Source organism: Adelges cooleyi, unplaced genomic scaffold (assembly GCF_023614345.1).
Source record: "Adelges cooleyi isolate 19-005CV unplaced genomic scaffold, UGA_ACOO_1.1 ACOO_flye_CR_arks_rails_tigmint_CR_PRNA_376, whole genome shotgun sequence".
In the NCBI taxonomy this organism is placed as follows: Eukaryota; Metazoa; Arthropoda; class Insecta; order Hemiptera; family Adelgidae; genus Adelges; species Adelges cooleyi.
In genome coordinates, this window is record NW_026096053.1 from 14161093 (window position 1) to 14188632 (window position 27540).

Genomic DNA, 27540 nt, shown 5'->3' on the forward strand with positions numbered 1-27540 from the left:
ACCAAAGCTAAGTCTTCTTAGAGTGATTGTAAATTTAAACACTTCTTAACACACCTACACATGTTAATGCTAGTATTGAGATAATAAAGTATGTATTTTAGTGGTATATATAGGTGTGTAATTCGAACGCATATAAAATGTGAAATTGGAGTAATAAATAATAATATAGATTTAAACAATTATTATGATCGAATCGACGGCGACAATCGCAGTTGACGAGAACGCATGAAACGTTAATAAAACTTTTGTTGTTAACTAAAAAGTAGTCAAACTCAATTAAAAAGTTAAATTTACTGTCGAAACTGTAAAACCGACGACGGCTTTAATAGCAGTGTTAACTTCACTACGTTTTGACTATTTCACTTGATTTTATGACGATGTACTCGATTAATATGGTCGGTAAACCCTTCAGAGTATCAAACATTTCCGGAGTTGATCTTTTTTATAGCTTCTAATAAAACCACAGAAAAAAAAGGACTCTGTAAGTTATTTCCGAATACCCATGCAGTATAAGTGTACAACGATTTGAATTTGATAAAAGCCTGTCTTACATCCTATAATCGCTTGATTTTCAATTTTTTCCTAAAATGTAGGAGATAAAAGTTCATTAAAAAGAGTTTGTCAAGTAGATAAAACAAATTATTTAAAAAAATGTATTAAAGTATTTTACAATTAAAAATTTTTTTAGTTTTAGCTGAGTTTTTTGTTTAGGGTCTTATCAGAATTACCTTGGTAAGTAAAAGTTCAGTACGAATTTAACATAAATAAGAAGTGACTTTACCAACTGTGTGTTGTATTTATACAACGAAATTCCTAATAGTAAAAAATAAAACCTCAAAAATTACAATGACCAATGTCATTGTTTGATGAAAACCAAAAATGAATCGCATTGGTCGTTTTTTTATAATTTAATTTTAATGCAAGCTCAATATAGGTATCTAAAAAATGTTTAGATTTTTAAAAATATAAAAAAATTGTACTTAAACGTTGACTATATTTTCATTTACGCAAACAGTGAAAATCGAAACGCATATTCAATCACACAAATGTTTTTCTTAAGTAAAAAAATTATGTTTTCGAGTAACCGACAAACATTTAATAAATGTTTGTTTACATTTTTTCAGCTCTTATGAAGCATCTTATCATTTTTATAATATGTTGTAAAAAGTGCAAATAACTAATTGTAATATCTTAACAACAACCATAGAAACCACATATAATAAGCCAATACAATATTTTCATAACTGTTGATTTACCCACACAAAATAACCTGGAAATTGACTACGGTCAAAGTGTAATATTCCATTTTTTTTTAGGGTTTTTTCTTATTAAAGATTTTTGAGAAAACTGTAAATGTTAATTTATTTTACTCTAATTTTCTCTTCTTTCTTTATATATAAAACATTTATGAAAACTGTGTAAACAATAAAAAATGTTAATTGGACTTCTGTTTCTTTTTTGAATACAACATACCAAACAAAAACTACAGTCGTTTTGGTATTTGTGGTCATACTGGCCACAGGCTAACAACGGCAACAATTATATTTTAGGTCTACCGTTATAACTTACATAAAACCTTTTCGGTTTTTATCATACTATAATATTATATCATATTGTATTTTTCCATATTCGGTTTACAATACAAGGAGTTAGCATAAATCTCAAGCAGTAACCCATAAATAATTTTAAGATGCATGTTAAACTAATATATTTTAAAGACATAAACAGAGAAATAATAAGTTTATAACATCAATCGGAAAAATAAATATTATGCATTTAATTAAAGAACAATTTATTTCCAAATGTAAATATAAAAATTATACCACTACAATTTCTTTCATACATATTCATAAGCTTTGAAATAGGTAGGTTACTAATTCATGTTGAATACAGTATAACGATCTGTCAAATCGAGAATTCTATCTTTGAAAATTTTTCCTTTGACTTCAATTGTGCGGTACTTTCCGTTGGTAGAATCGTAATAAGTATCAAACTTAAACTGCGAGTAGCAAAATTGTTGGTAAAACTCGCTCGATGTTTGTGCGATTTCCGAAATATCTTTTTCGATTTCCGGAGACCAACTCACCACGTCTCGGTCGTCCCGTGAGGTTCTCTCTTTGTAGAACTTTATGAAACGATTCAGTAAGTCGAAAACGTCTTTGTTATACACGGTATCTGGAGACAATTTGTGGAAATACGATAACGCGTGGATCATTCGCAACATCAACGGATCGGACTCGTTTAATATTTCCAAGAATTTATCCAAACAGACTGGTTTCTTGGATTTCTGACAGTTAGACCACATGCTCGCGACGTGATCACAACACTCTTTCAATATCGAAGCATACTTACAGCTCAAAAAGTGGTGTGTTCTTTTGAGTTTGGTGTACACGTTATCTTTGGTGACTATAATAACACCGTCGAGGCCTTCGGCAGGCCTGATTAAACCGTCAAAATTTATCCGATAGAGACTGCCGCGTTCTTTGATTTCCAGTAATCTTAATGTAAAAATTGTGTGATGTTTTAGGAGTTGATTCATTTTGTCTACCCGTTCGGTAGTATTCGGATCGTTTCTTATCACACGAGTCGTATTCGATTCGAAATCGTATTCAAAACCGGAATAATTGTCGTGAGATTCCGTAGACCGTTTGATGATTGTTACTAATTCTTCTTTAATCTTATTTACAACGGTAGTACTGTTGTTCTGGGAACTTGTAGCGAAATACCCAACAAGGCCAGTAACTTCTGTTATGTTGAACTGACGTAGATAATTGGATACGGGCCAGCAAAGTCTATTGTAGAACGCAAACAACCGAGTGGACATGCCATGCGCGTACTGTTCGACCTCTTTGCATTGGGTGTCGGTGGTTTCCCGTGTAGTCTGTTCTTCGTCATTAATCGGTCTGACGACGATCGTTTGCTGGTAATATTCAGGCGAATCTACTAAAACTTTATAAACTCCTTCTTGGAGTTGCGTTTGGGAGGACGCCAAATTTTGTAGGGACAAAAGGGCGCCGGTCATGCGCGAAACCAACCGGTGTTTATACCGGATTACCTGCAGATAATCCTCTAGACATTTGAACGATTCCGCAGCCGGCTTCTTACTCCTGCACTGAGGCCCCATGCCTTTCTCGTAGTCGAACAAGTCCATCAGCACTCTGGCGTACGAACAGCTCAAGAACTGATGGGCAACTTGGATTTTGCCGTCCACGTTTGAGGCAATCACCGGTGGCTCCAGCAAATGATTGTTCACGGTCAATAGCCTGTCGGGTTGACCCAGCCGTTGTTGATCTACAATGCAGAGAGGGCCGTCCGGGGTGTATAACGCGCGCCATCCGTAAGACGAAAGCAGGTCGTGCATGGTTTCCACGCGGTTTGCAACGCAAGATGAAACGACGAAACCCAACACATACGAGATGCATATGGCCGAGAAATCTAATAAAAACTTCATATTCGATGTGGATTAGCCGTTTTTTTAATGTATACGTGTATAGTGGTAAAAAGATAGAAATTGACGAGTGGCAATGTCGCTCCTACGTAGCGCGTATCGAACAGAACAACATTCGTCGTGTGTCGTCGTTAAAATAATTTCGCATGGGCAGGTGGTATTTTTTTCTTGAGCGCCGTTTTATTTACATAATTTTTTTATTTTTTATACAGGGTGGTTTTTTATCGTGAACCACTCAATAACTAACTGGATTTAATTTTTTTTTCTTATTGTTTTTATATAATGTGGTCTTAATCGTCCACAAATTTCGATGTACTCACCTCCCTTATAGTAACGAATATATTTTATCAACTTTATAAATAAAAAAAATAAAAAATTTCAAATCGGTTAATTACTAGTTTTAACCACTATTTTTAATGTTAGAAGAGTTTATAAGTGAGAATGGCAGGGTAGTGCACGCAGATAAAAACAATACAAAAGTCCACCTACTTTTCTGCTCTAAACTTAAGTTGCTATCAAAAAAGTTTGTGGGAAAAACGAAAGTTGTGAAAAAGTGAAATCACATAGTATAAAATAATAATAATGGAAAAAAAATGCCTTATGAAATCTTATGAGTTATGTGTAGTTCCCCGATAAAATGATCACCTTGTATTATTTTATCTTTGGGTCGACATATTTTTCTGTTATTGTAACTATTGAAGCGTACTTACGCTTTTGATTTAAAAATTGTTTTTTAACAATTATTGTGTGCTAAATTCCAAGTATGTAAAATTGTTGATGCGGTTGTGTATTGATTTAGAGAAGTGTTTTGTGTGAGTTATTACTCATTTGTTGTTCACATCGATACGAAACTAGAAAAATAAGACACTGAAATCACAAAAAATTTGAGTACATAGACCGTTATGAAATAGTTTTATACTGATATTTTATTTCATATCGATACGATTTAAGGTAAGTAACGAGCTGGGTGTTGTTTTTACATATTACTGTTACCCTGAGTCCAAAGTAAACAAATATTTTAAAATATGATTTTTAGTAAAGTATTGTTCATCGGATTCTTACCAAAGCGTTAACTCGAAAACAGATTTTTTTACACGTTTAAAAGAGTGTAAAAATTATTTAGGTAACCATATTGAATTTGCGTTACAAGAAAATTATAAAAAAACGACCAATGTGAATCATTGATGGTTTTCATCATACAATGACATTGTTCATTGTAATTTGTTAGGTTTTATTTTATAGATGGAATTCTTGTTGTATGAAAACAACAAACAGTAGGATTGACCGGATTGACTTTTAGACTTACTCTTATGTTAGTAATAGAGATAGCAAGTTAAAATTTAACTTTAAATGATTTAACTAATCTACCACAAAAATATTTATCCTTATTTAAAAATATATGTTCTAAACGAATGGCAAATATATAATATTATAGTATTTTTATAAAAAATAAGATTAAAAAAATACTTCAGTCTACTGGAATAATGTTAAATTTTTAAAAATAACTTTGATAGTTTTAACAGCTTGATACTTTTTAAATGTAATAATATTCATGTAAAAATGTACATTTGTTGAAAAACAATTGTAAAAATATTATTATTATTATGTAAAATGTTATATTATTTTGTAAAAATGTATTTATCTATGTATAACATGAATAAAAACCTAAAAAATGTATTTTTAAATACTAAATTCGAAAAGAACTCGACAAGGTACTTCATTATAATATTACAACACTACTATTTGTAACTTTTCTATAATGCTAATAAGTTATTCGGTTTGTCTGAGAGTGAAAATCTCTCACCGATTGGCGAACTGCATCAAAGTTTAAAAAGGTTGACTGGGTATGGTAAAATCAATACCTTTTTAGTTTCCGTCTTAAGCTATACCTAATATGTGTTAAATATTTAAAAAAATCACAATATTCAATAATACTAATAATAACAATAATGAATAGTAATAAGTAATAATAATAAATTTCATTGATTTTTAAAATGTATTATTTTAGTTAAATGGGTTCATATTCGATTTATAGGTTGACTTTCACGCAATGTGAAACTCACAGACATCTCACATCAGCAGTGAAACATTATTTGAAATTAAAATGTTTATGTTTTTATTTAAATAACTACATATTTCCAAAATACTGAAATGGAAATCATTAATGTTAAGAATTTGTATTTGCATAATATATAGATTTATATGCTCTGAAATACATTACGAATTGTTTTATACCTAAACAAAGCGTGAGAGTATGTTAAATTAGGAATTCTTTTATTGAAAATTTCTCCTCTGACGTCGATGGTGCCGTTTTTCAAACCGTCGGAAACCGTATAAGTATCAAACTCATTCTTATTCTCCGAGTAGCAATATTGTTGACAAAACACAGACGAGTTTTGTGCGATTTCCGAAATATCTTTTTCGATTTCCCGCGACCAACTCACCACGTCTCGGTCGGTCCTGTCGGTGCTGAAGTATAAGTGTAGAAGTATACGGCTGAAAAATCGAATAAAACGTTCATTTTCGACGCGAATCAATACACGATTTTACCGGGGTAGTTTTTTTTTTTTTTGTTATGTTTACTCGTGTAACGGTAAGAAATTAGAAATCGACAAACGGCAATAATGTTGCGTCGCCTACGTGTCTAAGAAAACGTATTTGTCGTGTAGTCGGTTTTTTTAGCAATTTCGCGCGGGACGGTTGGTAACGTTTTCTCGAGCGTCGTTTTATTTACTTAACGCCATTTGTGTAAGTTGTACAACTACGGCAAAAAAAAAAATTAACAATTTTTAACTCTAATGTAGAATAATCAAATTGTGTTACACTAATGGTTCCTATTAGTTCAGTAATTATTAGGACTCTTTTATTTTTTTTAGACTCCACCAAACCGATTTATTCGTGGTAGCAACTCTGTATACCAGAAATCGTACCTGTAAAGTACTTTATTGGACCAAAAATTGATAAAGTTCATAAAAATGTACATATTTTTCAACTTAAAATACGGCGCTTCATAACTTTTTTAATTAATTAGTTCCGAAGTTGTATAGAATATTCTCAAGTTATAGTACTACCGACAAACGTGGAAAATCCAAACAAATATTATAAACCCTTTCTCCTAATTTGAATTTGTCATGAAGTTTACTTGAGATTGGTCAGAGTATTTTTTAAAATTTTTAATTTTAACCAATTCCAAATTTTGTTTTTAAATTTGAAATTTTATCAAATGTTCAAATGTGTCTTATGCGTAGAGGGAATAAGATATCAAAAAAGTACGCTGAACGATCTCAAGTTAACTTTATGACAAATTCAAATCTGTTTTCAGATTACTTATCGGATCACTGGTTCAGCCTGTGCGATGGACAAAAAGTGTACTATTATATTAACCAAAATGGATTTTACTCGTAGACAAAATGATTTAAATTAAAATAATACAACTGTAATCGTATCCACGTTTGGAAGTAAATATATATATTTTTTTTATAGCAACTTTTGAAATTTAAATGGTAACGCGTAAATAGGATGTCCACAAAGATAAGATGAATGAAATAACTTTTGATCTAGTGAATATTTTTTAAACTAATTTATACTCTTTTGCACTATAAGTACCATATTTTTTATTGCACTTAACTTTCGTACTTTTTTAATTTTTTTTTTTTTTGTTACATTTTTTTTCAAGATAGCCATACCTTCAGGATAATTTTTTCACCAATTCTTAAAAATATTCACTAGAACAAAAGTTCTTTTATTTGTCTTATCTTTGTGGGACGCCCTGTATTTCATTAACTTATTATTTAGAGTAATGTACTAAACATTTTGACTGGTTCATAACCATTTTTAAACAACTATTTTTAAGTTATAAGAGCTTAAAAGTTAGGATGGGAGGGCAAGTGCGGTTGGAAAGTGCGCTCAGATAAAAATACAGCTACACTCCACCTTTCCTTGTACCCTAAACTTGAAACTTCAAGAACTCAAAAAATAGGCATCTAAAACGGGTTATCGACCGTCAACTTTTTTAATACACGGATAAATGAATAAATTGATTAATTCAATTTTTATACTTTCTTATTATATTGTATTATATATTTATATTAAGTACAGATAACAATTTTATAAACAGCATCCTGAAAAATATACGTTATATTATTAAAATTATATTTTGAAACAACTGTAGTCTATGTAATAGAACTATAATCCTATAGTTTAAGACTTAAGTGGTATCTCACAAACTTCGAACGCCGTTTGGTATGCTCTTTTGTACGTACACGTGCAATTTAAATTAATAAAAATAGCAAGCCTTAGTGACAGCTCCCCCTTCCCCCATTTTGGGTTAATCAGTCATCAAACACATATTCGCCATGCTATGTGCCAAAATATATAAGTAATCAACGCATAGGTATCATTTTTTTGTGTATACAAGTGTCTGACGATCTATAACGTTTTAAAATGTAACGAGTTAAGTTCAAATTATTCAACAAAAAAAAAAACGGCCGTACCTAGTTTTATACTAAAGTTTGATTTTATCCATTTTTTAAAAAATGCATAAAATACAAATTTTAGTTGTATGTATTATTCATTGTGTTTTAGCACAAAAAACTTCTGCAAACGCGCCACCCAGTGAGGAATTTGTAAGTAATATTCAATTACAATACTAAAGTGATTTAATAGTAGCGCAACACAGTTATATATAAATGTATAATATAATACCTTATAACTTCAAAAATACTTATCCAAAACTGGTTATCTATCAGTTAAAATTTGTAGTACATAATTTTCAATTAAAAAACTTAACGAAATCTATGCGTTGCCATTTAAGTTTCAAAAGCTGCTATCAAAAAAAGTTGATTCAAGAACAATAATTATATTAAGAGGAGGTAAGAAGTAGAAACATTTGTGGAAATTGAAATCGTATTACATAAAAACTCTTTGAAAACAAATTCTCTGTTTTTACATTTAGCCGTATACTGTTTATAAACGAATATCCTAATGAATGATTAGAACCGCGTCTAATTAAAATGAATTTTAAGTAACACTATTAATAATAGTGTTATGCCAAAGGATATTTGTTATTTAAGTAAAACATGTCCAGTCTTAGATTATATTTAATATTAATAAGAAAATATTTAAGAGGGAAATTGAACTATTTGTACTTTTAATGAAATTAGAGAAGAGTATTTTTAAATAATAAACAATAAAAACTGACACTGCTGACTGTAATGTACTATTAAGGCAATGCTAAATGAAAAGATCTCTTGAATCATCATAGTGATACCTTCACTATGAATTAAGTTTTAATTAATTAATTAATATCTATACGGTTGAAATTCGGGATAGGTACTTAAAAATTGTAAAAAAAAACTGTTTAAATTTAAACACTAATAAAAATGTTAATAATATTTCAGAAAACAGCAGAGTGGGAAAAGGTCCTTGATAAGAACCCCAGAGCTAAAGAACGAGGTTTCATTACTCCACGAATGTTTAAAGATCATACTGGTATAAAATACATGGGTAAGCTATTAACATTTATTAACAAACTTCATGCACAAAAAAACGAGGGTTATGACTTTGCCTAACCTAACATTGTGTTATAAATATAATATTAGTAATTAATATGTTGTGCAAAACGTGTCGATGCTTTTAAAAATTTTAAAATAACTACGCTTTTGTCATTTATATCGTTTGTAATTGCACAATGCAAAATACCTAAATGTAAATCGCATTAATTGTAAGCAGCAAAGGGTTACAAATTTTAGTTGTAATCATTGAGATTTTTTCCACGGTTTTTCAGGACGGCGGCTTCAACTTGATTATGCAGAATTTTGTGAAGCATACTGGGGAGCGAATGCGGGTGTAGACTCTGTGGAAACCTCTGTGGGAGACAAGCAAGTAAAAAGCAAAGAAAATGGGCCCAGAATAATCAGAATAATCCCAAACACAGCGATTAGGAATGATTAATATTGTACAAACAGTTTATTTTAATGTTAATTTACATATTATGTAAATGACATATTTAAAAAATGATGTCAATAATATGTTGTAGGCTAAATTTTTTATATAACTCTGATTTAAATGTTTGAAATATGTGTTTACTTTATTATAATATAATATAATATGTATACGACTCGAGTACTTTAAATTATAAACACAATTTTAGCATCCCGTTAAACATCTTATGTTATGTTTTCAAACAGAACTATACACGAAATAAGACTGGGCACAAAATAAGTGTCCGAGACATTATTATATGATTTACACATGTATATGAATAAGATAAATTATCTTAGATAAGTAATGACAGAAGACAAATTCACATTAACTTCGGCCAAAATATTAAGACAAGGAGAATATTATTATAATAATATGGCTATGTACTTAAGAGGGCGTCGCACCGCCCATGTTTAAGGCGTAAAGTATAGGCAATTTTTTACATAATTTTAATTTTAAGGTTAAACTGTGATGTGTAATTATTAGTTCAATAACTAGAACTCTATTCAAAGAAATAAAATCTACTTGAACCCTAAACCATAAAAATTATACACTTCTAGCTCAGTCTGTTGTTAGCGCTGAAGATGACAACATCGTTGTCGTAACATGTGTACGCAAGAAGTGTATAATTTTTATGGTTTAGGGTTCAAGTAGATTTTATATCTTTACTATATATTTAACCATAAGTTTGCTTAACAGTTTTTTCTTATATATTAGACCAAAAGAAGTTCATAAAAAATTTTGCCTCAAAATGCCCCATTTATAAATATGATAACTTCGGTTAAAAAGGTTTTAAGTTGACAGGGCAAAAAAATTATCATAAACCTAAAGAAAATCATATTATTGTCTTACGGAGAATCATTTTAATTTTTACTTACTTTTGACAGTCTTAACGCGTAGAAACTCAAAAAAATACTAATACACGTCATGTTTTTTTACATCACGTACAAAAACAGCTCTCTCTCCCCTCCCCTTAGAGTAGTGATTACTCTTAAAAAGTAACATTATTTTTCTTAAGCGTGGGGCTAATAGAAAAAAATGTATTCAAATATACTCTCTGTTAAATAATATATTTTATTTAGTACAATTTTTGTTTTTTTTTACTATGCACAATGCTGCTTATCATTTTCTTGATTTCTCAATTATTTTGAATTTCTTCTTTTATTAGCAACACCGTATATTATAACCGGTATTTTTCTACGCCCTCTCAATTCGCAATGTGAAGCATATAAAGATATTTTATCAACGCGAAGGTTTGAATTGAAAATCTATTCATTTTCTGTTAAAACGAAACTATTTTTTGTGTTTTTTGCTGTGGTTTGTCGTTCTTATTTGTACAAATGTTTCAAATACGTGAAAATTTCACTGAAAAAACACTAATTTTTTTTATATAAAAGTCGATAAACTACCATTTGTTTGTATAACGGTATGTTTATTGTTGTTTTCAAATTTCCATAGTATTTTGACATGCTTTTCTTTAGCTCGCTAACCTTGCAAAACTAATTTAACCCACTTGCCGATGTCATAGAGTGCTTAAACTTGGCACAGACACTTATCTCGGATCACAATACAATATCCTGTAATCATATTAGGATTCGGACATCTAGGTCGTCCTACACAGGGTCAAATGTAGGGGGTCATTTCACTGAAATTTCATGTTTTTTTAAACCTTCTAAAATGAATTTAGTAATCTATTTACTAATTATTAAGTACCTTTAATAGGACTGAAAAGTAAAAAATGAAATTTATTTATTTATTAAAAGAAACTTTTTTAAAAACATGCTTTTCTAAAAAATAGTAAGTTGCTAAACTACTCGTACAATGCGACACTCATTCGTCTACATATGTAATTATAGTTTTAATGTGAAACGGACAATAATTACCAAACAGTTTTTGTAAAAACGAGTCTACCAACATAAAATGTCGATACTTCTAACGGAATCTATTCAGCACAATATTATGTTCTGTGCACCATCTTTTTTAGAGACTTCCAAATTAACGACGACATAGCCAGTGTAATCATACTTTTTTTTGTTATTGGCCAACTGTATTCGATTTGTATGATGATTGATGTACAACACTCGATTTAGAACAAGGAAATTGCAAATTAACTATTGTACATTAGCAGAGACAATTATGTCTAGACCTTAGTAAAATGATTCGAATACTTTAAATTATTTTTTTTTTTTTTTATCTGAAAATATATTTACAATCTATACAGTGAGTACATTAAGCAAATTTGATGAAAGATATTATACACATGACAATGAAAAATTAACAGTTATGGGAAGACACTCAGCAGCGTCACCCGGCTAGGAAGCAGAAAAAAAATTATTTTTCATTATATTATTATTTATTGTAGTTTCTTTAAATTATAAACACAATTTTAGCATCCCACTAAATATATGATATAACATTATAGAATATGTTAGTTATATGATTTTAAACAGAACAAAACGCAAATGACAAAAGACATATTCACATTAACTTCTGCCAAAAAATTAAGACAATGAGAATATTATTATAATAATATGGCTATGTTCTTAAGCGTAAAATTATTGTTATTGTTGTTTCGAAAAAATGTCAACTTATATAGATATTTTTTATAGGAGTCCTACATTTTGAATAATTTTGAACAATATTGTTTTAAGTCAAATGAGTACACATATTATTTTATAGTTTTAGCATTGATTATAAATATTATAATATATTTTATAATCAATGGTTTTAGTATTTAAATTGAAATAAGATTGTGTTTAATGTTATGTATGTTTACTTGAATAATTCAATGTACAAATAACGCATTTAAATTAAATATCATTATTTAGAATAATACACAAATATTAAATCATCAAAAAAATTCAATAATAAATAATGATTTAATGTGTGTAGAAATATAATAATGAATCGCAAGATAATATTATTTAATTATCAAAGGGAAAAAAATTGAATATACCTGGTTGTTATAAATACGACACATTTCAAAACAATTAAGTTGATTATACGTTCCGTCATCGTTCGCTTCATCTTTAAATCGAGAGTAGATCTCGTTGCTGTAACACATGTAAAAATCCTTAGCTATTTTGTATTTAACATTTTAATTGCTTATCATAAATTAATAACTTGGTAACACATCTGTTGTATTAATCAACTTTGTTTCAAACAGTGTCGCAGCAGATTGATGAAAATTAAAATATTCAAACCCAAACAGTTTTTTTAATTTTTGGTTTACACCAGATGGATTACCCTGTGTACTAGTATTTACTTTTGTAATGTAATATTAAACAAATATAAGTTCTTACTCCGGTGTAATTTTACCCTTCAATAAGCCTCCTATAAGGAACAAGAATTTTTATTATTATTATGACTATAATGTTTGTAATTAATATTATGTTTAATTAAATCCATTAATCTATATAAATATCGTTTTGTATTTATTTTTTTTCAACGAAAACAAAAAATATGTGCAGAATAATTGGGTTAAAATGATTTAAGGTTTAAGAAAGTTTGGCAAGTTTGGAAACAACGGCTGACAAGTGGCAATCTGTGTAGCTTGTATATTAATTCGGTAAAATTACTAACTTAAAGAAGGAATAAAGTCTTATAACATTAAAAAAAACATACTCCCAAGGACGTGATTATTTCCTGTAAAAAAAAAAAATGTAATTGTTATAATAAAAATAGTAAGTACAATGCTAATCTATTAACAATAAGACAATTTTATACCAAGAATCTTCACACAATTCGCTCCATCTAAAATAAATAATTATGACAAAAAAAGTGTAAAATCAAAATTTAAAGTTACATTACTTTGTTAGTAATATTTTTTGAAACTCAATTTCGAAAATATTAAATTTAAGAAAGAGATATTGTTTGTTATATTTTTGAACAAATAAAATGCATCAAAACAGTGTCATTCCATGCCAAATCACCTGATGTGCGTGCGAGTGGATTTTTGAAATGCTTCAAACTTACATATCCCATGCAGATAGTTCCATAAAACCAGAAATGTGAAGAAAAAAAAAAATTTTTATTTTTTTTTTTGGAGTTAGGCGATGCTAAATTCCGAAAATTTGTTGGGTACACATCTTAATCACGATCACGATCACGTTACTTAATGACTAAAAATGATATCGAAATGGAACTTTTACTGAACAATTTAAATTTAAGTGTTTTTTTTCATAATATACTTGAACAATTTTTTTTAAAAATTTTTAAGTACTTAAAAATTGAAAAACAAATTCAAACATGTATGAATTTCATTAAATTTTTTTATTAACTTAAAGACAAAATTTCAAAACTTTTTTTTTTATTCTGATAGATCATACTACACTTGTTTGATTCATAACTTTTTTTTAACAATTTTTTTTTTATGAATAGGTAACCTCAAAGTTTGGAATTTTACTAAAAAGTGATATATTTAAGAACCTATAACTTTTTATGACATGAACCAAAAGTTCTGAATTTTTTTCAGGACGTTCTCATATGTACATATGTAGAACATTTGGTAAAAGTTTTGTAATGGAGACTTATTTACTTAGCATGGAATGACCCAACATGAAGAGGTTTTATATACTTTTGGTTGTGTAATATTTACACAGTGCTAAGTTATAGTTAATTTGTAAAATATTTACGTATAAACACGTCATAATACAAAGCAATGTCACCATCTTTTAGTTCAAGTTTACAGTCGGTAGTATCTGTAAAATGAATTTCATAAATTAGTTTTAATCGAAAGTCTCGTCTTACTACTATGTTAACTGATAATATAAAATAAAAAAATTGTATAAATAACGCGTATTACCAAAAAATGTTGTTATCAGTAAACTTGAAACGAAAAGAATTTGAATGGATATCATCATAAAATATCAGATTTGTCTAGACCACTTCAGACTTGGATACCTAAACGATAAAATGTCTTTAGTGAGTTTATATGTACCAACATAACTTACAAAAAACGCCGAGTCTCAAAATTGATAATTTAAGTAGGCTATGTATTTAGACGTTTACACTTGTATATTTTTAAATCGATTTAAACTCCGCTTTATAGGTATAGATTTTCCATTTTTTCATTTAAAACAGTATGCTATTACATTCTAAGAAGTGCGTACGAACCATACGTGTTTAATCCAACAAAAATTACAATTTTAGGAGGATGACAATCTATTTTTTTTTGCGTTAACAAAATATTTATGACATGTGTCGTTTTTGGATAAATGATATTACACTTTTATTATATTAAAAAAATCCAGCATTATGGAACATTTTAATTATCTGTAACAATACCATATACCTGGGTGGTCAACTTAAAGTGATCCAGTATGATTAAAGCTAATATAATAAAACTATACAATATAAGTTATGTTATGTTATTATAATGTAAATTTGATAAGTTTTATAAAGATTCAGTTTTAGTTTTAAGTACATTTCTTTCCTTAAAATAAATAGTTTCAACAAAAATCATGGTGTAAATTATTGAATTGAAAACGTCAGAAATCAAAACTTTAGTCAATACACGAAAATCAAAAAGTGGCACTTGTAAAAAAAATGACGGACTAGTAAAAATAAAAATAGTCGACAATTTATATCATAGTGTGTATAGTGAAAAAATGTTACTCAAAAAATGAAAGAGACTGAAAATGATGTAACCCCTCTAAGGCCTCTAAAACAGAAATTTTTTTTTTAGGTCATTATTTTTTTTACGTCGAAACATTTAATTTTTGACTTATCGAAAAAATGAAAACGTGAGGCTTATTTGGGGGTCCCCCAGATGTCCAATCACCTATTACTTCAGCTATTAGCTTTCATGCTGGAGAACCCTGTATATTAGACCAAAAGAAGTTCATAAAACATTTTGACTCAGAATGTCCCATTTACAAATATGTTAACTTCGGTTAAAAAAGTTTTATGTTGACAGGGAAGCAAATTCACATAAACATAAAGAAAATCATATTACTGTCTGAAGTAGAACAGTTTTAATTTTTACTTACTTTTGACAGTCTTAACGCATAGAAACTCAAAAGAACACTAGTACACGTCGTGTTTTCTTACATTGCGTACAAAAACGGCCCTCCCTCCCCTCCCCTTAGTTACGCTTATGGATTTGTAAAGAGAACATCTCCTTCGACATTGTTCTACCAAGTTTTTAACCGAATTTGGACTTTTGTTTCAGTATCTATTTACCTACACGACGTTAACCGTATTGAAATGTCAATATTTTCATAGTCTTCGGTAGGTAAAAACATTCGATATATGCTTGTGAATATCGCAAAAAATCGTTTGCATGGTATGTTATTTTCTGAATTCTCACCAGTAAATAATAATAATAATAATAATTTCAACCATAGTATCACTCCCACAGAGTCGAATAATAAAAATGATTAAAAAACATACATCAGCCTCAAATAACACACATTTTGTCCTACTATAAAAGGTCCACATCCAGAGCGGTAGTGAACATGATTATGTATTTTTTGGCAATCTATTGAAAATTACAAATTATTTCTATTTTCACGTATGTAGAAATTTGCTAACAATTAGTTCTCAAACATGTCCAAGGTAATTATTATCGTGTAGGCTGTAGTGATTACTCTTTAAAAGTAACATTATTTTTCTTAATCGTGAGGCTAATAGAAAACATTGTATTCAAATATACTCTCTGTTAAATAATATATTTTATTTATAACATTTTTGTTTTTTTTTAAACTATGTACCATGGTGCTTATTATTTTTTTTTAATTTCTTAATTTTGGATTTTTTATTTTATTTTCAAAACTGTATATTATAACCGGTATTTTTGTACAAATACGAAAATATTTCACTGAAAAACAACTTATTTTTTTTTTCACCTTCACGAGGAAAATTGATCTTACGACAAATAGTTGTATTAAAAGATATTTTAGTTAGTTATCCTATAAACTGTGGCGTTCAGGTTATGCAATTACTATAACACCAATAAACTAATACAGTATAAGTAGAGAGAAAATTCTAAAATGTACGCTTCCGCTTGCACTGATACAATATGCGTCTAGTTACTTAACTACAATGCGACCCACATTCGTTCACATATGCTTATTACCATTGAGTATATATTGACAATATATACTCAATGTTATTACTTATTAGTTATTAGAAATGCCGTAACAAAATAGTAGATTGTAAATAATATAACGTCATTTAAATTTATAAATACAAAACACTTTTAAATTCTCGAAAATAATAATATTATCCAAGAGATTAATAAAAATAAATTCTATTTCTTGATTATTTTGTAAATTTATATTTTTCAGTCTGAAGATCAAATTAACGGTATACAACAATACAGTGGCTAATACTAATTTATTTGTAATCCAAACACTACGATTACAATAATTATAATAATTAGTGTGGTGCAAATTCACATAATTTTGTCTGTACGAAAATGTTAATCAGATTTATTTTAATGTGTACTAAAAATGAACATTGTAGAAGTATAAAAAAAGCTTACACAACTACAATATTGGTTTATTTGTTATTTTGCAAAGCTAAAACTTTATTGTTTTTTCGGCCAACGAAATATAATTGAAAGAAATAAAAACTAAAATAGTTTAATGTTAAGCCACACAAAAAAATGATAAAGTCCTTAGCTGGTATGAAACATAAACAAACAATTTTTTTTTAATACTTTAATTCACAAAATATTACACCCAAATAAAATGAAAATACACCAAATGAAATAATTAAAAAAATAACATTAGAGACAAAATTGAATGGAATTTTTGATATTTTCGACATTGAAATACAAATATTGTAATTAATAATTTACCGTGAACATTTTTTAAAAACATTTTCTATTGTTTTGTGAACCCGTTTATGCCTAAGGTTGTTTATTCTAGTTTGATATAATGTTGAACAATGTCGATATAAATGAACATGGTTGATATAGACACCAAAATGGTTACCAGTCTGGTGTCGTACTTATTGTTATTATATTATTATTGTTGTTATTATATTACTGAATGCGTTAAATGTATTAAATTGGTTGTGGTTCCAATGCTGTTTCCTGATTCATTAATGTGGCCAGCTCTTGTGAGAATTCGATTTCTTTGAACGAGTGTATCCCCTTGAAATTAACCAAATTGGCTATGTTTTCCCTTATGTATATAACGATCTCTTTGATGTTATCCACTAGACCGCGTAACTGTTCAGTGTGCACTATTGAGCTGGTACTCGCTGTAGAACTACTGTCCGGTTGTTTTGTTTGTACATCTTCAAATATCATTCGTTTTATTATCGGACCGTCGATCAGTACCTTTCCAGTTTGCTTGAGGTTGCCGTCTAATAATTTTTGAGCGTCACTCACTATCTTCAGACTCAGACGTTCGCGGTTGGAAATTTCAAAAAAGAACTGAACGGTCCCGTTTAGGCTTTTGTCGTGTCCTAAATCTAAACTGTCGGCAAGCGACTTTAGTTGGTTTGCTATTTCCCTGTTGAAATCCAGTATTGGCAATACTCGGTCTTCCACACACGACGAGTCAGCAGCGGCCATTGAATCCATTACTGTTAACAGATAACTGTTGATCAGTTGCAACGGGATCGTTTTTAATAGTCTGACGAAGTTTGAAAGGAACTTTATCATGTGGATGATTCGCTGGACCAAAGACGGAAAGCAGTCGGTTTGAATAGACATTTGAAGTTCTCGGAAACTGTCCGGACTGATCTTCAACAAGTTAAAATCTACGTTTTCAAGTGGAATCGCCATTCCTTGAGATCTGAACTTTAGCGCCCTCCAATTACCGTGCATGAGCAATTGTCTAACAACATAGTTCAGCTTGTCGTGTTGATCGAACACTCCTTTTAAATGCAAGGCATCCAACGAATACGCATTGCCGTCGTCCGCGGAACTCACGCCGTGTCTGTCGTTGAAATCTAATTGCTTAAGCACAATGTTTCGGGCCTCCGTCAGTGTCCTGGTCCATTCTCGGTAGCCCATAGCGTTACGGTTCAATACCGGCCAGTCGCTCAGCACTCGTTCTTTTTCGTAGTACAGATGTTCACACAACGGATTCAGAATGGACGCGGTAAGAAGATTCACGACGGACTGATGGACGACCATCGCCGTACCTTGTAGACTGTAGTCCTTTTCGGGATCCCTCATGGCGTCAGCCATTTTCTCCGTATAGACTAGATACGCCCACACGATGTACTTGGCGGTACTGTATTTGCCGAAGTCGTGTATTGTGGTCAGCATGCGCTGTGCTTCTTTTACAAAAGTGTAAATCTCGATTTCGTCGGCGGTCAGATTCGGCTTGGATTCCAACAGCATGTACGATCTAAAGATTTGCGAATGAACGTACAAGTTCAACGTGTAACTGCACTCCAACGTCGCGTGCAGCTTCGCCGAAGTGACTTTCAACTCGCCAACTGTCATGTATGGAAACCTGCCGGTTGGTATGTCATAAAGTTGTCCGTGTCCAAAGTCGAGACCGACCATTCGTTGTACTTTCCGAAGATAGCGTTGCTCCTCTTCCGTATCGTTGTCGAAGCCAAACGTACGCGAGACAAAGCAACACACGACGACAATTAGTAGTGTCGTTGAATTCATGGCGAAACACAATTTCATCGCGGGAATTGCTGTAAAACAGTTTAGCTGATATTGCTAACCGTTTGTTGAACCGTAGTGCTACGCGATGTCTTGTTGTTCCACGTGCATGGTTAGTGCTCTTAAAAAAAAAAAAGCTCTAATCCAACACCTGAGTACACAGTTCTGTACGGCTAACCGAACAATTGTGTATCCTACGTAAAACTATGTTACAAGACTTATTTATGCATTTTATGCAATTATATTAGTTATTGAAAAGAAATTTCCACTTTGAAGTTAATACAGGGTGGTAATCATCGTTTTATCCGCGAACAACCAAAATTGTTCATAGTGTTTTTATACAACGTGATACGCCAATTGTTCACAATTTTTTTTTTTTTTTTTTACCTGTTTCAGGCCTAAAGGCTGCAAAATTAGCTCTACTTGACCGATTTCAGTTCTGTTAAAATATTTAAGTGCATCGGCCTCTTTTCTAGGTTATGGTGGGAATCGATTTTTGACATTCCAGTTATATCAAATTTAAATTAATCGACTTAACTCAATAATCAGATGATTCAACAATAGGGTTTTTCTTATTTTAGGTCGCATATCCAATCAATGTTGTAGATGAAACATATATTTTTACAAGCAGTATTCGATTGTTATGTTATATTTCCTTATTGTTTCCCGTTTACCTATTTCTCTCTCAGACATTTTGAATTCTCAGAAACAATTCCTTTTTTTTTTTTTATCAAAATAAGTTATTTAGAAAGACTCTGTTTTTAAATAAGAACTATATTAATATAAAAATTAAAAAAACGCCAAGACTGTGTATAAAAATGGTACTAAAAGAGACTTCTACGAGTCCCAAACACATTGAGTTCACATCGAAGAATATGAATATGTAAAACACTTGTATTTGACAAACAACATTTAATAATATAATAATATTTTGTAGATATATTAGTTGTGTTATCTACATAGCAGCATTAATCATAAATAATACAGTGTAAAACTGCGAAAATATGTTTTTTTGTTATTATAGAATTCTTACAGTTGGTATTAATAGTTTTTGGTAAACGCGACAAGTACCTATCTACCATTACTTGTGTTTACATTGCCACTGACGTTGTGGATAATATTTTTATAAGCGTGAAAAAAAAATGAACATTTGGTGTAATAAAGAATTTCTATACATCATTTTTGTATGATCTTAAAATTTTAAACTTAAAATGTTCGCATCGTACTACTTGTCATTCCAATATACAAAATTTTCAAACAATTTTGGAAACTGGCATTTTTGAAGCCTTTATTGGTTTTTTTTTTAATTCGGGCTTGGCAGATTTATATATGTTTCAAAAAATATGCTTATATTATAGTTAAGCAGAAAAGGCCGCAAATTATGTAACTGCGTAATCATCATTCTATTTAATTATAAAAAATCATTGTTGCAGAATATTTTATGATTGTTTTAAACTTGTTTTTTTTTACTAATATTTTAATCTGTGACAGATAGTTTCTATTCTACTCAATGCAAAGTGATTTTCTACACTGGTTTCTGTTATTTTAGTTTGGTTTACCCTGTGTGAACATTTAACGGTATAATATTCGTTTTGCAACAACTTTGTACCTACTTCTTTTTTGTTTCGTTATTAATTTTACATACCTACACAGCTGCAATGGTGTTACCTATTATAGTTTAATTTATTTTGCATATAATTGTGCACACGTGTATTAAGCTGAGCTTGTTACCCCTAAGACCAGATGAAGCCTAAATGTATATACGAATTATATTAAGCATTACTGTATCCAAAATTGTATTTTATCACAAGCATTTACCACAAGTTACTAATTAAAAAAAAAACAATTCACATCAGATAAGTTATAATCGACTAAATTTTGATTTTACATTTATGTGTTCACTATAAAAATTCAACCTCAATTCTAATAAAACATACTATACAATTTAGCTCTAGATATAATACAATTATAACTGCATATTATAATTATATACATTATAGCTATGTGTAGGCTGTTCAAATTATGCATTTTTAATTTCAATTTTTTATGAACCTAATTTATTTTTTTGTCAATTGTTATAAAAATAATGGTCATTTTATCAACGTACAAACGCCAATCCACATAATGCAAATTTTGTATTATGCCGTAAGCGCCTAATTATAATATAAACTAAGCATTCGTTGAAATAAAAAAATTCAAAAGTCGTTTCGTTACAGATAATAAAGACAACATTTTGTTATATAGGGCGCCTAGAGCTATTTTAGTGTATACAAATTAAATATTTACATTTTGATGTAAAAATAACTTCACATATTTTGTTTGTTATGCGTCTGCTGTTACAGAATTAGCACTTACGTCAAATAGGCTTGGAGCAGTCGATATATTTTTTATTTATATATATATATATATTCGAAAAGCAAAAAAAAAATATATTAAAACATCTGAGTGCACAAATCCTATAAAATATGTCTGTACGATTCGTCAAAAAAAAAAAAAAAAAAATATCGATTCCGAACGTTTGTTTGTTTTTATTCACTATAAAACTGGAAGTTGTAGGGAGAGATTTTTATTTATTAATTTTGTCCTCGAGACACTAGTAAAATGTACAAGTTCGCTATTTTGTTAATACCGTGTTTCTTAGCTGCTATCAACCCTGTAGAGTGTGGTATTCCAAGATTTCCTACCGACGACGAGGTACTATTGTTTTAGATTTTTTCAAATAATAAATACTTGACTGTACAACTGTGATACATTCGTCTAAGTCATACTTTTAAAACTGTTTAAACTGTGGTTATTGTCTTCAACTAATAAGTTAAATATGTTTCAATAAATGAGTTTTTTTTCACTTTTTTAAACAATATTTAAAAAAAAAATGTTATCTATAAAAATGATCAGCATAAAAAAAAAATTCTTACCTAATTAAAATACACAAATATTAATGAAGCTACAGCCATTAATAGATTGATATTTGATAATCCAAAAAAAAAATCACTAAAACACACCTTAAATATATCTTAGAATATTCTAAGTTCAATTACTTATTAACAAAATATTATAGTCACACGATAAATTAATTTTTTATGGTCAAAAATATTTTTAAAAAATATAAAACTAGTTAAGTACTAAACTTTTTACATTTTCAAATTTTCCCGGAGCAACTAAACAACAATATAAAACACACACGTTTTCTATTTGCTTATTTATTATCGTTTTTTTAATACAAAAACGAATATAATTTAACAGAATATAACAAAACGCCGTTAAAAATATATTTCAAATAAATGTGTTTAATACTGTTGTTTTGTAGCTTCAGTCTAATTTGGATATAACTTTGTGAAAAAAAAAGTTTTATGAAATTTATCCCATTCTTTTATACTAGTATTTCATTATATTTATAATATAAAACATATTTTATAACAGCGAAAACAAATCTAAAAAATTAGCTTTTGATAAAAAAAAATATAATTTTTATTTTATCCAAAAACGATAGGTAGGTAAAATAGTTAATTAATTTAGTCTTGGTTGAAAAATGTATCACGGATAAATGGTTAATTTAATCACGATTAAATCTAAATGAACGAATAATGGATTAACAGTTAATTTCTAATTCTTCGAATGATATAATTGAAACAAATTTCAGGTACTAGAATCAACTTTCAGAGACTATCAAAACTATCTTGGAATTGGTTACAAAGATCTCTATCTGCAACAGTTTTTCGTGTTTGTGGGTGACGATGTAAAAAGTAGAAAGGCTTTGTTTGAATACTTTTATGAGAAGAACATTGGAATTGCATACCGAAGTAACCATCTATTATATTTAATTTATCATTAAATAATACATTTCGATGTATTCAAAAACAAAATGTTTACTTTTAGTAGTTCTAGTTACAGTAAAACTTCTTGGCATTTCCAGCTGTAATATTAACCTATATGATCTAGTTTATCATCAAGGCTGGACAATATGGACATATGAGGGATAATTTTTTTTTTAAAACTAGCGAAATATGAACACAAATTGATAAAATATATTTTTTTCCTAATGGGTTTAAAGCAACCTTTTTTTAATATTAATGGGCTATGTGGAGTGTGCAACTGCTTTTAATGTACAATAATTTGTTAAAAAATGTTTTGGTTTTTTATTTTTGTTTTAGACATTATAAATGTAGACCGATTTAAGACATTTTTGGCAGTAGTTTCCAAAGCACACGACAAGGACGTAGCTTTCTTCGCTAAAGAATGTTTAGAAAAAGTAAAACGTCCTCGTGAAACAACAATTAACGCGACACTATAATGTAAATTAAGAAGAATTATTACATTGTGAATTCCAATTATATTATATCTTGTAAAGACACATGCACAAAATATCACATTCGCACAACTATATATATATATTGTATTATGATCACGGTTATATTATTAAATAAATATATCTCCTACACACTGAGGTAGGGTTGAACATATAATTAACTTATAGTCCTGCACTGACTCATTTCACATGCCTTCCCTTTAAAATAAAGCGATGGAATGTACTTCAGTCCTATTCCTTGACCATTCCTAGTTCTTATCAAATGTACATATAGGCACAGAGTCCATACGCGACCACATTTCCTATTTCTTTTAATCTCAACTGTTCTCCATGCATGTTGCACACCTACCTATCTGTGTACAATAACAGTGGCTGAGAAAGGCTCAGAAAATGCCGTTTAAAGATGTTTAAATCGGATAGGATGCTGCGATAGTCCGAAAAACGAGTAATTCGACTACCGAAAAAGAATCCTAATTGCACATGCCAGTTTAACTTTTAAATTAAGATTTTGCAAAAAAATTTGTCTTTACCTAACCCAACTACTTAATACATAAATAGGGGTATGACGTCCTGTCGACAAACCCCCCCCCCCCCAATTTTCCTATGTAGGAAAAGTAGACATTGGGATTTATGCAATTCGGGAAAAGTGGTAGCAACCCGGTCGAGCACATGGCGGACGACCAGTATGAAGTTGCGCACGAACTGGGTTTGGTCTGATTGATAATGCGCGGTCGTCGATGCAGTTAATAATTAATGTCTATCACTCCAAGATGTTTTTGATCACCAATGGTTTTGTACAAGTCAAGTGAATAATACAGAAGCTGCATAGTGCATTCTCAAAAATAATAATCTGCAATCATACTATTAATTTTTTCAAAAAACTCAATAACAATCATCGTGCAGTACACACCCCCAAGTGTAAAATATTATTGTAAATCTTTAAGATTGTTTCTCGTCGACCATGCAAAACGGTCTTAGAGCGTGGACTTGTGCGACGATGCGCTTTTGACAGTAAGCCCTTGTTGAGATAGTATTTTTATTTTTATTTTTCATCATTGTATCTACCACCGAAACGATTAAAAGTGTATACCATGACAATAAGCGGCTTCACCGAAGTATTCACGACAAACATCACACATGTCGCGTTGGGAACCATTTGATAGGTAATAATATTCGTATTGTTCGTTCCGTTTGCGATATTAATCGTTCGTACTTTGATGTTGTGTTTTTGAAAAAGGTCCCAACAACGGCTTTGGCGCAACACATGTATTCAATAAATTTGATCATCAACCGCACTGCTGTCGATCAATGGGAACCTGTTTTTCATGTTTACGCTCTAAGAGTATCACCAGACGGTCGGCACAACGCAGCAGTGATAACAACATTGACAATGTTATGGAAAAACGAGTCGAAGGTAAAAAATTACATTTTAATGTTCTTCTCGTAGAAACCTTTACAATGTTTTCATGAAACTATTATATTTAGTTATACTAAAATTTAGTCTGCTTGTTTTCTAACTTGATTATATTGTGCGAATGACTCAAACTTTATGATTTTTAAAGTTCTACAGACAATTCAATTGTAATTATTATAACATCGGTGTTTACATAAGGTATAGGTTTAGGCTCTGTAAATTTAATACACCACAATCATAATAAAATTGTAAAAAAATAGGCCCAAACAATTTTGAAAAAATACCTACTTGCTATTTAAAAAAAAGTTAACTTTAAAAAGCACTAAAATGTTTGTAAAAATATTTAATGTACTCTCATTGACCGATTTCTGATATATAGAATGACCTTTTGTGCATGATCTGACAACCATTTTTTTAAAAAAAAACCATGTAATTAAATTATTAATATACCAAATCATTGTGATACATCTTGCAAGGATATAGTAAATAGAGTCCGAGATAAAAATTAAATACTCCAGCTTATTTGCCTTATCCAGGAGATATCACTTGGAGTAAATATTTAAATGATAATTATAAATATAAACATTTTTTTTCAACTGAATTCTTATCTTATGACTTATTATTAATTTGGGACTCGATTTACTTACACCCACCTTGTATGTCGTTGATTTAATTCACAATTGTCCCAATTCTAATATCGCACACTTAGGATTATTACTTCTTTTTTTATAATAAAATAATGTATCATTTCAACTTGAACGGAGATTGGAACCTTAATGGTTTTATCGGTTCTCTTTAGGGTCTGGTTGTTAAAAATGTATAAAATAATGGTTCTGAATCCAAATTTATCATAAGAAAAATATCTGTACCCTTCAATTACCGGTTCCAGTCCCAAAATTGGTTCTTTATGGTCCCTGCTTTAAATATCATCCTGACTCCAATAGGACAATTATTATTCATTTCGAAATTGACTGTTTTTCCATTAAACCACTAAACATCAGACATTTTTTTTTCTTTCTCGATGAGTAGTAGTTTTGACAATAATTGTGAACTAGGTCGATGTATGAAAAAAATCGACCAAAGAGTTCAAAAGTTCTTGTGGGTCCATAAAATAAATAAAGAAAAAATAATACAATGTCAAGAAAGAAAAATTCTTACTCTAAAGGTATGCCTAACTGTCGCTAGTTAAAAGTTAAACAATTTAGAAAATATGCACCCAAAGCTTAAACCGAAGTTAAAAAAAAAACTACTCGTTACAATATGTTTATGTAAATTTCATTTTAATGTAACTAATTATTGTTTTATTTTCTTTTTCAGCACTAAACACAACTGATATAGGTCCTCCTGTAATGTCCATGACCAATGGGACACATAATGTTCCTAACATTGGATTGGTTGGAAGTGATAACTGCGGTAGCTTTCGTTCCTCGTTTACCTGCACTTTGACATCTACACTCAGTAAGACAAACATGCGGCTAAATAGTTTTGCCGCCAAAAGCTTTCAGACCAGGGTACAAAAGTTGTTTGACGTGTACAAGGACGCTGACGACTTGATACTAATTGAAGGAATCGAAAGGCTGTGCAGCGATTTGCAAATGTCTCCCGAAGAATTCCGTATTCTCATATTGGCGTGGAAATGCGACGCCCATCAAATGTGTCGGTTCACGCGGGACGAGTTCACAAACGGCTGCTTTGCTCTCCAGGTGGATTCCATAGCGTCGATGAAGATCAAGTTGTCCGAAATGACCGGTGATCTCGATTATAAAACCGAGGAATTCAAAAGCCTGTACAGGTATACACTTTTTATTGCATTTAAAATAATTTTACTACGTATTCGGCTGCGCACTCGATGGATTATATCTAATTACTATCGTACATTTATTTTAAGGTTTACTTTTAAATTTGGTTTGGACAACGTCGTGGGCCAACGTATCTTACCGGTGGACACGGCCATCGCGTTATGGCAACTAGTTTTCCATGTGCACAAACCGGAGATACTACAACGTTGGCTGAACTTCTTAGAAAGTCAGGAAACCATTAGAGGCATCCCCAAGGACACGTGGAACATGTTTTTGAATTTCGCCGAGTCCGTATCGCCGAATGGCGATCTGTCCAACTATGACGATACAGAAGCCTGGCCGAGCATTTTCGATGATTTCGTCGAATACGAAAACGATCAAGCTAATCAAAACATCAGCGACAAAGGGGTTGGGAAAAAGAACAGCGGCGTACCTTAAAAAAAAAAAAAGAAAACGATATATATTTATATTTTATTATGTGCTAATAATTTTTAGGGTTCTAGTAGTATATTGTTTTGTTGTCAAAGTTACTTTATTTTTATCATCTGACAAATGTATCATATATAATAAATTCCTCGACTAATATTAATGTAAATTTCAACAAGTCTGTTTGATTAATCCTAAAAGTGAATTGTTATTGACGCGGTATTCTACAAACATATATAATATATACAGCCGTACCTCAGAGTAAAAGTGTATTAAGTCAAAAATTTCAATTTCCTCGTTATTTGGTTCACCTAGATTTAAATTTCGCACTCTATTCACTCTATTCTACCTTCTACCATTTTTTTGGACTCTTAGATGAGCTCATCCAAGTTCATCCATTTAAATCAATTATTAATTAGTAATTGATAATTAGTTGTAAATAAATTTTGTTTTTCTCTTCTGTAAAAATTTACATTTGTGACTTGCTCTGGGGTAAGGATATTTATATAAAAATCAATTTTGTTAAAATATTTTTTTATTGAAGTACTCTTTTTAATAATGCGGCGTTTAGAACAAAAACTCTGT

At 30.2% G+C, this 27540-nt stretch overlaps 3 protein-coding genes across 3 annotated transcripts; all 3 read left to right on the plus strand.

Annotated features, from left to right (window-relative positions):
- The first annotated feature begins 7906 nt into the window (after positions 1–7906).
- Positions 7907–9440, plus strand: LOC126841029 (uncharacterized). Its single transcript, XM_050577234.1, has 3 exons — positions 7907–8073; positions 8848–8953; positions 9234–9440. The coding sequence occupies exons 1-3, from the start codon at positions 7984–7986 to the stop codon at positions 9398–9400; spliced, it is 363 nt and encodes a 120-aa protein (XP_050433191.1). The 5' UTR covers positions 7907–7983; the 3' UTR covers positions 9401–9440.
- Positions 9441–21568: 12128 nt separating this feature from the next.
- LOC126840827 (uncharacterized) lies at positions 21569–23477 on the plus strand. Its single transcript, XM_050576785.1, has 3 exons — positions 21569–21704; positions 22651–22810; positions 23162–23477. Exons 1-3 carry the CDS (start codon positions 21612–21614, stop codon positions 23299–23301), a joined length of 393 nt encoding a protein of 130 aa, XP_050432742.1. The 5' UTR covers positions 21569–21611; the 3' UTR covers positions 23302–23477.
- A 599-nt stretch (positions 23478–24076) lies between these two features.
- LOC126840353 (DCN1-like protein 3) lies at positions 24077–26983 on the plus strand. The gene is made up of 4 exons (XM_050576027.1): positions 24077–24479; positions 24554–24730; positions 26048–26522; positions 26619–26983. Exons 2-4 carry the CDS (start codon positions 24625–24627, stop codon positions 26965–26967), a joined length of 930 nt encoding a protein of 309 aa, XP_050431984.1. The 5' UTR covers positions 24077–24479; positions 24554–24624; the 3' UTR covers positions 26968–26983.
- Positions 26984–27540: the final 557 nt, after the last annotated feature.

Excerpts from the sequence above, each read along its gene's own strand:
- LOC126841029 (XM_050577234.1), top strand. The coding sequence starts at position 7,984 with ATGCATAAAATACAAATTTTAGTTGTATGTATTATTCATTGTGTTTTA. Across the intron at positions 8,074-8,847 it reads CGCCACCCAGTGAGGAATTT|AAAACAGCAGAGTGGGAAAA; the intron begins GTAAGTAATATT and ends ATAATATTTCAG. Across the intron at positions 8,954-9,233 it reads TACTGGTATAAAATACATGG|GACGGCGGCTTCAACTTGAT; the intron begins GTAAGCTATTAA and ends ACGGTTTTTCAG.
- LOC126840827 (XM_050576785.1), top strand. The coding sequence starts at position 21,612 with ATGTACAAGTTCGCTATTTTGTTAATACCGTGTTTCTTAGCTGCTATC. Across the intron at positions 21,705-22,650 it reads GATTTCCTACCGACGACGAG|GTACTAGAATCAACTTTCAG; the intron begins GTACTATTGTTT and ends AACAAATTTCAG. Across the intron at positions 22,811-23,161 it reads CATTGGAATTGCATACCGAA|ACATTATAAATGTAGACCGA; the intron begins GTAACCATCTAT and ends TTTTTGTTTTAG.
- LOC126840353 (XM_050576027.1), top strand. The coding sequence starts at position 24,625 with ATGGGAACCTGTTTTTCATGTTTACGCTCTAAGAGTATCACCAGACGG. Across the intron at positions 24,731-26,047 it reads TATGGAAAAACGAGTCGAAG|CACTAAACACAACTGATATA; the intron begins GTAAAAAATTAC and ends TTTCTTTTTCAG. Across the intron at positions 26,523-26,618 it reads GAATTCAAAAGCCTGTACAG|GTTTACTTTTAAATTTGGTT; the intron begins GTATACACTTTT and ends ATTTATTTTAAG.